Below are 13,135 nucleotides of genomic sequence, written 5' to 3' on the forward strand. Positions count from 1 at the left end.
CAGGATGGTCTTGATCTCCTGACCTCGTGATCCGCCTATTTTTTTAACGGTTATAGAGTTTCTACTTAGGATGATGAAAAAGTTCTGAAAATGGATAGTGGTGATGATTGCGTCCCTGTGAATATACTTAATGCCACTGAATTACACACCTAAACACGTTAAAATGGTAATTTTTGTGTATATTTTACCCAATAAAAAAATAAACACAGAAGGGAGATGACAAACGGAACCTTATCATCTGAAAAGCGTTGCAATATGACGTACACGTTGTGCTGCCACTGTGGTTCTAAGGCCTATCACCTTCCAAAGTCTACCTGCGGCAAATGTGGCTACCACACCAAGCGCAAGAGGAAGCATGACTGGAGAGCCAAGGCTAAAAGACTAAAGGCCACTGGGACTGGCCAAATGAAGCACCTAAAAAATGTACACCGCAGATTCAGGTATGGATTTCCATAAAGGAACAACACCTAAACCCAAGAGGGCAGCTGCAGCAGCCAGTTCATCTCAAGAATTGCCTTTTTTTTTTTTTTTTTTAATTAAAAGACAGGGTTTTGCTCTGTCATCCAGGCTGGAGTGCAGTGGCACAATCCCAGGTAGCTGGGATCACAGGTGTGCACCATCACGCCTGGCTAATTTTTAAGTAGAGATGGGTTTTCACCATGTTGGCCAGGCTGGTCTCAAACTCCTCAGCTCAAGTGATCCGCCCACCTTGGCCTCCTAAAGTGCTGGGATTACAGGCATGAGCCACAGAGCCCAGCCAAGAATTTCAATAAACGTAGCTTCACAATTAACGTTCTGGTTTTTAAAAATACAAAAATAAATAAATAAAATAAACATATATAAGTTTATTCATTGGGAAAGAAACCCCAGAACTAGATAAAAAGTTCTAGGATACATAAGAAAATAAGTTAACTATTTGAGAACTTTCATTCCTTGTAAGTGAATAAAAAGTTTAATTTCTCATTTAGTCCATTTAATATAATTCTTATCAAGAATTTTTCTTTTATGGAGAGCCTATGTATTCGGCATTACGCTGGGGAAATAGAAAATGAGATGAAACCTGCATTCACAAGCTTACAGTTTACTTGAGGAGTTCGAGGATGCAGTGAACACTAATCATATCATTGTTACTTGAGCCTGGGCAACAAAGCAAGACCTTATCTCTTAAAAATTTTTTTAAACGACTGGGCACGGTGGCTCACGCCTGTGATGCCAGCACTTTGGGAGGCTGAGGTGGGCGGCTCACAAGGTCAGGAGATCGAGACCATCCTGGCTAACGCAGTGAAACCCCGTCTCTACTAAAAATACAAAAATTATCTGGGCATGGTGGCAGGCACCTGTAGTCCCAGCTACTCCGGAGGCTGAGGCAGGAGATGGCGTAAAGCCGGGAGGTGGAGCCTCCCGTGAGCCGTGATCGCGCCACTGCACTCCAGCCTGGGTGACACAGCGAGACTCCATTTCAAAAAAAAAAAAAAAGTTAAAAACCAGTTAAAAAATAAAAAACAAACCTACCTACGTTTCAACACTCTCTTCCATGAAACTCACATAAAACTATTAGGAAATACTACTGGGCAGTATATGATTACGTATTCATTTGTTTTGCAGAAGAGTTACAAGGGCAGAAGTTACAGAAAATTAATGAAGACCAGAGATGTAAAATATGGTTTCAGAAGGGAGGTGGGACTGGAAGAGAGTGTTAAAAGGTTAAGTAGGTTTGTTTTTTGTTTGTTTGTTTGTTTTTTACTCTTAAGGGATAGGGTCTCGCTTCATCGCACAGGCTGGACTACAATGATATGATCACAGTTCGCTGCAGCTTTGAACTCCTGGACTCAAGTGATCCTTCTGCCTCAGCTTCCCAAGTAGCTAGACAAGCACATGACATTATTATGCCTAGCTAACTTTTTTATTTTTAGTAGTAATACGGTGTTGCTATGTTGCCCAGGCTGCTCTCTCAAACTCCTGGTCTCAGAGGATCGTCCCATTTTGGGTTCCCAAAGTGCTGGGATTATAGGTGTGAGCCACTGCATCTGGCCAGCAGGTAGGATCTGAACACAGGGGAGTGACATCAGAGGCACAACCACCAAAAAGGCAGGGATGAACATGGCAAGGAGTGAGGGAACTGCAGAGGCACAGGGCAGAGAAGGCCTTCGGGAGACCACCTCTTGCTGAAGCCCATCATAAGTACCATTTTAATCTTTTTACCCCCTAGTCACAGAAAATATGCCTGACACATTCCTATGGGTTTAATTCCCAGCTAAATCATGTTAACACATCTCTCTCCCTCCCACTCAAAAAATGCATCTATTTGCAACACACTTCACAACATATCAGTGTGTTCACACTTGGAGATCTAAAGCACAAGCACGGTTATGTCCTTAACTGATACAAAATGATTTCACATTTTCTCCCACTTCTATTTTCTTTGACAACATGCTTCATTTAAATGAAGTAAAGCTCTTTTGGTCAAATCATTTTTGATAATCTTTCTTTACTTGCCCCACAATTGAAACTTCTGTTTTCTTTTTTTTTTTTTTTTTTGAGACGGAGTCTTGCTCTGTCACCCAGGCTAGAGTGCAGTGGCCGGATCTCAGCTCACTGCAAGCTCCGCCTCCCGGGTTTACGCCATTCTCCTGCCTCAGCCTCCCGAGTAGCTGGGACCACAGGCATCCGCCACCTCGCCCGGCTAGATTTTTGTATTTTTAGTAGAGACGGGGTTTCACCATGTTAGCCAGGATGGTCTCGATCTCCTGACCTCGTGATCCGCCCGTCTCGGCCTCCCAAAGTGCTGGGATTACAGGCTTGAGCCACCGCGCCCGGCCTGTTTCCTTCTACATTACAAATTTATTAAAATGGGCGGTAAGGTTTCATGAAAAATAAGACCATACAAAATGTATTAGACTATCGGAAACAATTGTGTGCCTATAAAAAATGTACATACATGGCCAGGTGCAGTGGCTTACATGTGTGATCCCATTGCTTTGGGAGGCCAAAGCAGGAGGATCACTGGAGCCCAGGCGTTCAAGGCTGCAGTGAGCTATGATTGTGCCACTACACTCTAGCCTGGGTGACAAAGACAGACCCCGTCTTTAAAATAAAACAAAGTACATACCTCAAATTTTGCATTTTCACAGTCCATGTACCACAATTCAATCCCAAGCATTAAGTAGATGGATGTAATCTTTCCAAATAACCTTTTTTTTTTTGAGATGGAGTCTCGCTCTGTTGCTCAGGCTGGAGTGCAGTGGTGTGATCTCGGCTCACTACAACCTCCGCCTCCCAGTTTCAAGCAATTCCCCTGCCTCAGTCTCCTGGGTAGCTGGGATTACAGACACACACCACTACGCTCTGCTAATTTTTGTATTTTTAGTAGAGATGGGGTTCACCACGTTGGTCAGGCTGGTCTCGAGCTCCTGACCTCAGGTGATCTGCACACTTCGGACTCCCAAAGTGTTGGGATTACAGGTGTGAGCCACCACACCCGACCTATTCAAATAACCTCTTTGAGAATCTGATGGCCGGGCGCTGTGACTCACGCCTGAAATCCCAGCACTTTGGGAGGTCAAGCCAGGCGGATCACGAGGTCACAAGACCAAAACGATCCTGGCTAACAGGGTAAAACCCTGTCTCTACTAAATATACAAAAAATTAGGCTGAGGTAGGAAGAAGAACTGCTTGAACCCAGGAGGTGGAGGTTGCAGTGAGCTGAAATTGTGCCACTGCACTCCACTCTGGGGCAACAGAGCAAGACTCCGCCTCAAAAAAAACCAGAATCTGACAAATTTAACTTTAATGCCTATAGGATCCAATAGGATCCAATAATTGCACTTCCTCCCACCTTCTGATGTATACAGATACTTAGTATAATTTTTTTTTTTTTTTTTGAGACAGGGTCCTACTCTGTCACCCAGACTGGAGTGCAATGGCACCATCACGGCTCACTGCAAGCCTTGGCTTCCCTGGCTCAGGTGATTCTCCCACTTCAGCCTCTTGGGTAGCTGGGATTACAGGCACATACTACCATGCCCAGCTAATTTTTTGTACTGTTAGTAGAGATGGGGTTTCGCCATGTTGCCCAGGATGGTCTTGAATTCCTGGGCTCAAATGATCCATCTGCCTTGGCCTCCCAACGTGCTGGGATTACAGGCGTGAGCCACCACACCTGGCCTCAGTATAATTTTAAGAGTAATGAGAATTACAGTGTTGGTTTTGTTTTTTGAGACAGAGTCTTGCTCTGTCATCCAGACTGGAGCGCGGTGGCATGATCTTGGCTCACTGCAACCTCCGCTTCCCAGGTTCAAGTGATCCCCCTGCCTCAGCCTCCCATGTAGGTGGGACTGTAGGTGTGCACCACCACGCCGACTAATTTTTGTATTTTTAGTAGAGACAAGGTTTCACCATGGTGGCCAGGGTGGTCTTGAACTCCTGACCTCAAGTGATCTGCCCACCTTGGCCTCCTAAAGTGCTGGGATTACAGGCGTGAGCCACTGCACCCAGCCTACAGTGTTGATTTATCAAGTTTCTATTATTTCAAATAAAGTTTTGAGAACCATAAAGTAGTTTTAACTGATAGTAAATATTTTTTTTTTTTTGAGACAGGGTCTTGCTCTGTTGCCCAGGCTGGAGTACAGTGGCGCAATCACAGCTTACCACTGCAGCCTCGACCTCCATTTCAACAAAAGGCAACTCTATTCTCCCAGTTATTCGGTTCAAAAACCTGAGAGTCACACTTGGCCCCTCTCACACCCCCATATCCCACATCTTATCCGAGAGCAAATCTTGTCGGTTCTGATCCTCCACCCAGTGCCACCACTTTGGTCCAAGCATCATCACCCTTATCTGGCTCCGTGCAATCAACGCCCCTGTGGAATCCCTGCTCCCTTGTTCTCCTTCAGATCATAGCAGCCGGAGAGATTCTATTTAATATTAAAATATACATCAGATAGTATAGCTCCCTCGGAAAATTCTCCAAAGGCCTTCCCACATCATATGAATCAAAGTCAAAATCCTTGAAATGGCCAATGAGGCCACCCTCTCCTTCAGCCATTCTCTTCCCACCCACCATTTTACCTCCTGCATCTCTCCTTTTGCTCTCTGCTCCACTGCAGTGGTCTCTAGGCTGCTCCTTGAAACTAGCAAGCTCTGCCTCAGGTCTCTGCATCCTGGTTCCCTCGGCCTGAAATGCTTTCACATATTTCAACAGGGCTTGCCGCTCACCTTCCTCCTTCAGGTCTTTAATCAAATGCCACCCTTTCAGGCCTCTCTAGCCACCCTAACTAAAATTACACCTCCTACCCCATTCCCTGTCCCCTTCTCTATGTTATTCTTCTCCTCCGCACATATCACTAACAAATCTGCATTTTATTTACTTATTTATGATGTGTCTCCTCCCACTAGAATGTAAGTTCTAGGAGGGCAGGGATTGTTTAGTTTACAAATATATGTATCATCAGTGACTAGAACACTACCTGTCATAGTCTGTGCTCAATAAATGTATGTTGAAGAAACAAGAAAAAACACTAAGAAAAAAGTTGACTACTAAATGCTTTCAATTGTTTTACCAACTCTCCCAAAAGTGAAGTTTCTTAGTCAAGCCACTAAAATTTGAAAGGAACATATGGTGCATGAAATATTTAATAACATGATTTCCTTTTTTCCCTTGTAGATATGACTAGCCCTTTGACCCTGAATGATTCTGGCAAAAAGTTGCCATCTGCCCACTCTTTCAGATTCATCATCAACAACAACCACCACCAATGCTATTCTTGGCTTCCAGATCCATGTCTAATCCAACACTGTACATTTCTGAATTTAAGTTTTTCAATCTAACCTACATGGATATTAACCAATCTAGAAAGATCAGCCTATGAAAGACTGCAAACAATCTGCAACACAAAATAACATGGTATTCCCTTAGAAAAAGAATACCCAGCGTCCAAAGAAATTGGTTTGACACAACTTAAGCAAATTCTTTCATAAAAAGGGATCTGAAAAAAAAGTGACAGGTTGGACTGCCATCAATTCAGTTTTTATTTTTACTTATTTATTTATTTTGAGATGGAGTCTCACTCCGTCACCCAGGCTGGGAGTGCAGTGGCACGATCTCAGGTCATTGCAACCTCCGCCTCCCGGGTTTAAGCAATTCTCCCGTCTCAACTTCCCAAGTAGCTGGAACTACAGGCACCTGCTACCATGCCCAGCTAATTTTTGTATTTTCAGTAGAGACGGGGTTTTACCTTGTTGGTCAAGCTGGTCTCAAACTCCTGACCTAAGGTGATCCACGCGCGTCAGCCTCCCAAAGTGCTGGGATTACAGGTATGAGCCACCACGCCTGGCCTCAGTTTTTAAATCTTCGTATTTTTCGTATTACAAGATAACCCAAGTTTGTTGTTAAAAGACACTTGGATCATCACACAAACCAAAAAGAGAAAGTTTTCTCCTATTCCACCTAAAGCTCAAGTCCCTAGAGATAAAAATTTTGGTCTAAAATCCTTCCATACTTTTTTTTCCTGGACATACACAAACAGTTATTTTTGTTTTACAAAAATGGGGCCATACCATAAAGAATGATTTTCAAAGTGCTTTTTTTCTTCACCACAACACAGACCATTCAGTGTTAGTACTTTAGCAACAAACATCCCTATGTGCCTTCTTGATAGACTTTCTACAGCAACGGTTCTCAAACTTTTTTTGAGATGGGGTCTTGCTCTGTCACCCAGGCTGGAGTGCAGTGGCATGAACATGGCTCACTGCAGCACTGGCCTCCCAAGCTCAAGTGACCCTCCCACCTCAGCCACTCAAGTAGCTGGGAACACAGGTGTGACACCACGCCTGGCTAATTTTTTTTGTTCTTGTTGTAGAGACAGGGTCTTATGTTGCCCACGCTGATCCTGAACTCCTGGACTCAAGCGATTCACCTGCCTTTGGCCTCCCAGAGTATGAAATTACAGGCATGACTCACAGTGCCTGGCCTCAAACTTTTTAATCTCAGGCCCTTGTCACACTCTTGAAAAATCACTGAAGGCCCCAAAGAGACTTAGTTTGTGTAGGTATCTCATCAATAGTTACCATATTAGAAATGAATACTGAAATTTAAAAAAATAATTATTCATCTAAAAACAAATATTTTTATTACTGGAAAATAACTGTTTTCTCCCCCAAAAACAGACTTTCCAGATAACCGTAGATATTGTTCTTTGATGCTACGTCAAAACATGGTAAACGGTAGTTTCTATTTTTTTTTTTTTTGAGAGGGAGTCTCGCTCTGTCACCCAGGATGAAGTGCAGTGGCGCTTTCTCAGGTCACTGCAACCTCTGCCCCCCGGGCTCATGATATTCTCCTGCCTCAGCCTCCCAAGTAGCTGAGATTACAGGTGCATGCCACCACATCCATCTAATTTTTGCATTTTTAGTAGAGATGGGGTTTCACCACGTTGGCCAGGCCAGTTTCGCACTAGTGACCTCAAGTGATCCGCCTGCCCCATCCTCCCAAAGTGCTGGGATTACAGGCATGAGCCATCGCGCCCAGCCAAGAAATTCATTTATTTTTTCAGATAGAGTTTCGCTCTTGTTGCCCAGGCTGGAGTGCAATGCACGATCTCGGCTCACTGCAACCTCTACCTCCCAGGGTTCAAGCAATTCTCCTGCCTCAGCCTCCTAAGTAGCTGGGATTACAGCATGTGCCACCATGCGCGGCTAATTTTGTATTTTTAGTAGAGACTGGGTTTCTCCATGTTAGTCAGGCTGGTTTTGAATTCCATACCTGAGGTGATCTGCCCACTTTGGCCTCCCAAAGTGCTGCGATTACAGGCGTGAGCCACTGTGCCCGGCCTAGCCAGGAATTTCTTAAAGGCTGAGTGCCATGTAGAATCTGAAACCCTACCAATGAACTGCATTCTTTTTTTTTTCCTCCAGAGACATGGTCTCCCTCTGTTGCCCAAATTGGAATGCACTGGTGTGTTCACGGTTCACTGCAGCCTCAACTCTTTGGCTCCAGTGGGAGCTTGGCTAATTTTTTAAATTTTTGTAGAGGTAAGATCTCACTAGATTTCATGGCTGGTTTCGAACTCCTGACCTCAGGTGATCCACCCACCTCGGCCTCCCAAAGTGCTGGGATTACAGGCGTGAGCCACCGCACCTGGCCTCCATTTTGCACTTTGAATGGATCTTTAACCTGTGCATGATTTTATATCATGTATTGATCATTTAGAAAATACTGGTTTGGCTGGGCATGGTGGCTCACACCTGTAATCTCAGCATTTTGGGAGGCTGAGGTGGCCAGATCATTTGAAGTCAGGAGTTCAAGACCAGCCTGGCTAACATGGTGAAACTCCATCTCTACTAAAAATACAAAAAAGTATTCACTTGTGGTGGTGCGTGCCTGTAATCCCAGATACTCGGAAGGCTGAGGCACTAGAATTGCTTAAACCTGGGAGGCGGAGGTTGCAGTGAGCCAAGATCACGCCGCTATACTCCAGCCTAGATAACATACCAAGACTCTGTCTCAAAAACAAACAAAAAAGAAAATATTGATTTACTGATTTATGTGGATCTTCCAAATAATACATTTCATTATATTAAAATACGGTATCTGTAAATACTACCACCAATCTCTATATCAGAGTGGCAGAAAAAAATTCTCCATTAGCCAGGCGTGGTGGTGCACACCTGTAATCCCAGCTACTTGGGAGGCTGAGGCAGGAGAATCGCTTGAACCTGAGAGGCAGAGGTTGCAGTGAGCCGAGATTGCACCATTGCACTCCAGCCTGGGTGACAAGAGCGAAACTCTATCTCGAAAAGGAAAAAAAACAAAAATTCTCTTAAAATCCTAATTTTCACTGGAAAGCTAAAATTTCATCATCGGCAACAAATACTACCTGGTGTTTTCTTCCAAAGATTCCTTCATACACTTTTTAGTTTGAATAACCATAGACTATCATAGTTTCAAGTAAACATGGTAGTCCATGACAAAAGTGGCTAGTTCAGTTTGCAACCCAATCACCGAAGTGCTTTTCCTGGAGATAACCATTATACTTTACTACACAGTATAAGTGCTTGATGCATACCTCCCTTTTTAACCTACAGAATATTAAGAAGACATACACAAGGGTCAAAATTTAATAAAATTAATAATTTTTGCTGCTTCATCAAGGTATTTTCCAGTGAAAACTGGTCAGGTGCAGTGGTTTGTATCTGTAATCCCAGCACTTCGGGAGGCCGAGGCGGGTGAATCACCTGAGGTCAGGAGTTCAGGACCAGCCTGGCCAACATGGCGAAACCCCGTCTCTAATAAAAAATACAAAAAGTAGCCAGGCGTCAGTGGCACGTGCCTGTAGTCCCAGTTACTTGGGAGGCTGAAGCAGGAGAATCGCTTGAACCCGGGAGGCAGAGGTTACAGTGAGCCGAGATCGCAATACTGCACTCCAGCCTGGGTGACACAGAGAGACTCTGACTCAAAAAAAAAAAAAAAGATATTTTTCAGTGAAAAGTGGATATGTGTGTGTGTGTGTGTATATATATATATATATTTTTTAAGTGTGAGTGCATGTCACAAAGAATGCAATGACTGCAAGTACAGTTAGGTGCCACAACCCTGATTCATGCTAAGACACCTGCTTTACTTTTGTACCATTAGTGCAAATGTCAACACAGCAAAAGAGACAAGATCTTGGTACTCTATTAACATGAAAACAGTTTTAGCCTCTCAACCCCTGAAGGGATATCAGGGACATGTAGGGAACTACACTGCTTTCTATACCAGCTTCCCGGAATGAGATTACTGGGTCACTGGCACATACATTTCAAATTCTAGTAAGTTCTGCCAAAGCTCTCCAAAAAGTCTGTACCAATTTTCACTATGTAAGGTGCATGATCATCACAAGTTAAAATGTAAATAATTCACTTTTTAAATCCTGAATTTGGGAGCCATCATAACATAACACATGACCGTATTTGCTTGCTTAAAAACAAAGCTAAAATATAATTAATGTTTCAAGGCAAAGTAAAATGAAAGCACCCAGATTTATTTAGATGAAATGAATATTTTCTTGTAAGAAAGTAAAATTTCAACTGTCAAATGCAAGTTCATCCAACAGAAGCCTTTGTTGATTGCAGTCACCCAATGTTAAGAAGTATTTCTGAATGAATTTCAAACTATAAGCCACTGGCACACTTCATATGTTTGCTTATAGGATAGGTGGTCTCAATTGATTTTTTAATATAAAGGACACAATCTGAAAAATGGCAGGCTGCAACAGTACAAACAGTAACCCTAATTAATTGGTTATAGACATCAGTGTAAGCCGACCCTTAGCTTTAACTTCACCCAGAATTACTGGACATGAACATAAAATGTACTGTCAGCACTCAAATGCCAAATATGTTCATAAAAATGTCAAAGACAACTTTTATTGGCCCAAATGTCACTCTAAACAGAAGAGAAGATGAAAGCTTCATCAACGAGTAAGGGATTACTCCTATGGAAGGTAAGACAGAAGCTGTGTATCTAAAATTCAAAAGGGATGCTGCCTCCCCACTTGATTTTTCCCACATGGCTCCAAAGTGAGTATTTTCAAGTCCCACTTATGATGGAAAAGGTCAAGGATATTAGCGTCAACCAGTATCTATGATTCTTAACTTTACCAGGAAAACAAATCACTTTGAGAATATGATAAAAGCTCTCTGTAGACAAAGCAGTAAAGAATCCATGCATGTCAGAAGAGCCCTTGACTTCGGTGAGAGCAGAATCATAGAATCATGCATCCTAAGAAACCACTGAAGTCCAGCCCCTCAGGAAACTGAAGCCCTGGAACAGTAAAATGGCTTGTCCAAGGTCAACAGTGAATTCGCAGAGGAAGCAGGCAAGAAATAAGCAACTCAAATAGATTTTGAATAAAGCCGAACTCACAAAGTAACTTTTTCTTATCCAAGTAAGTTTCACCAGAAACTAAGAGATAACTAAAGTAACAAATGTATTAAGTGGAATTGGAAGGAACTGTCGAAAGTACTATTGTTCAAAGTTCCTTGAAGGCCTAAGATGAATGCATGAGGAAAATAATGAGCAGAAATTTTCAAAAGCACTCACCATGTTCCACAAAAACATTGCAGTGTGGACCCCCATGCCTCGATGATTCCTTCCTCCCTGCTCCTTTGATAAAATGCAGGGCAGGCAAGCTTGGCCTTCTTTGGTCCCCAAGAACTTTTCCAGGCTGCTGCCCCATAAAGTAATAATGTGTACCCCTTTCCAGAAGAGGGTTCACGATCTTCCAGAACGGTCAGAGAGCGTAGAGGCAAATGGCATATACGTAGGATTTCACATTCGCTGCATCTCCACAAGTCAGCAATTGAAGTCAATCAGAGAAAGACATCTTCCATAACAAAAGGAAGCACTTTTTTTTAGGTTGACACTTGCAAGCAGGAGTTCCAATTATTTTCGCAGTTACCAATTTTAAGTAATGTAATTGCAGTGTTACCCAAAAGTTTCTTGATTTTTTTTTAACGAGCTGAATAACAATTTCTTTTCAAGAAGAAAAACCTAAGCAGAAATATTCACAGGGGATGCTGAAAAGGGTCAATAATGCTAGTCATTTCAATTCCCACATATAAAGGAAACGCTGATCGTCTTTGGCTACTCCTCCAGAACTTTTCCTGTGGAAGTCACCAACCCCCTATCTTAGCTTCTTCATCTTCCAACAAATTTCCTGCCGAACTAGTGGCCGCTCTCGCTCCTCTGCTCTGCTCTCCGGAAAAGGACACGGGTCACCCAGATTTCAGCGAGTTTGCCCTCGACTCTGACGAAAAGGAATGCATTGCCAGCAAGTTTTAAGTCCGCTTTTTAAAAGGCCTGTGGAACCAATCCAGACTTTTCCTTTGCATTAAAGTTTTTGGCTGAGCTGAGACTAAGGGGGCCGTAGGTGACATTGGAAGAAGTCAGGGCATTAGAGGCTCGCGGGAGCCACCTTGGGGGAAGGGGAGACCCCTTGACAGCAGGGAGGGATTTGAATGAGAGGCTCTGTGGCCAATGTTGAGGCTGGGATCCGGAACAAGGGGCGGCTCGGGGCTGAGGGAGGCTGCCGGGGCGCGGCACGGGCGGCTTACTCCAGGGCGACGCTCTTCCACGCCTCGGAAAACGGGGTGTCCCAAGCTGGGGGAAACAGACCACCCCCAGTGTCCCAAAGCTGGGGCGGAGCTGTAAGGGACGAAAGACTCTGGCGGCCCAGACAGCGGAAGGCGGGCGCCGTGTAGAGGAGGCCCGGCCGCCTCAGCTGCCCCAAGCCCAGGGGTCTCTGCCTGAGACACCCTCTCCCCCGGCCCCGGACGCTGACACCATCACCGCCCTCAGGCAGTCACATCCCCAGAGCTCCGCCGAGGGACCCAGCCGCCCCGCGCCGGTAGGGGCCGTGGACAGCGGAGGGGCTCCTCAGTCGCAGCACCCGGGAACCGGCTCCGGCTCCAGCGCTGCTCAGGCACAGACACCGACCCCCGCGGCCGCCATGATGGATTACGAGCCGCTCCACAACGAGGCCAGGCCCCGCCCTCGGCCCCGCCCACGACGACGTCCGGAGCCCGCCTCGAGGGGACCCGGATGTCCCCAGGGCCGCTTTCCCGGGATACTGCCGCGCGTCCCGGCTCTGGTCCCACTGCCTGCGAAAGCCGGGCCCGGCACGACCTTTTAAATGTGGCTTCTCTGAGCGCAAGGTGAGTGGTAAGGAAGCACCCGCCTCCTCTGTATTGTCATTGGCCTCCGAGAATCCGGGTCGGACCTCTTTCCTCCGTCCCATTGGCCGATGGGGGCAGTAGGGCTGGATCTCCCAGCCAACCGTGTTCGGCGCAGTCCGCGGTGCGTGCCGGGAGTTGTGGTACCACGGCACCCGCGCGAGTCCTCCCGCATCGAGACTCCTGGCCCGGACCCCGACCGCTGGGCCTCGCCCCGCCTTCCTGGGATCTGGTGGACTCTCGCCTGCCGAGCGTCGGCTGGACCGTGTCTCCCCGGCGCGAGTAGCAAGACCGGGACAAAGCGAGGGAAAAACTGCGGATTGGATTTTCCTGGAACTGGAATCGGATGATTTCCTTCAGTCTCTAAGGGAGAAAATGTGGCTCGCTCCTAGAAGCCAAGGTTTTTGATGCCTCTCAACCCCTT

The 13,135-nt window shown here is 45.3% G+C and overlaps 1 protein-coding gene across 1 annotated transcript in view; it reads right to left on the minus strand.

Annotated features, from left to right (window-relative positions):
• The window catches only part of ABL1 (ABL proto-oncogene 1, non-receptor tyrosine kinase), a 206,706-nt gene extending 194,004 nt beyond the window's left edge, over window positions 1-12,702 (minus strand). The window contains exon 1 of the mRNA XM_011931194.1: window positions 11,081-12,702. Within this exon, the coding sequence (XP_011786584.1) occupies window positions 11,081-11,216 (136 nt within the window). The 5' untranslated portion in view covers window positions 11,217-12,702. The remainder of the gene's footprint in view (window positions 1-11,080) is intronic.
• Between the last annotated feature and the right edge of the window lie 433 nt (window positions 12,703-13,135).

This window comes from Colobus angolensis, unplaced genomic scaffold (assembly GCF_000951035.1).
Source record: "Colobus angolensis palliatus isolate OR3802 unplaced genomic scaffold, Cang.pa_1.0 Scaffold9, whole genome shotgun sequence".
In the NCBI taxonomy this organism is placed as follows: domain Eukaryota; kingdom Metazoa; phylum Chordata; class Mammalia; order Primates; family Cercopithecidae; genus Colobus; species Colobus angolensis.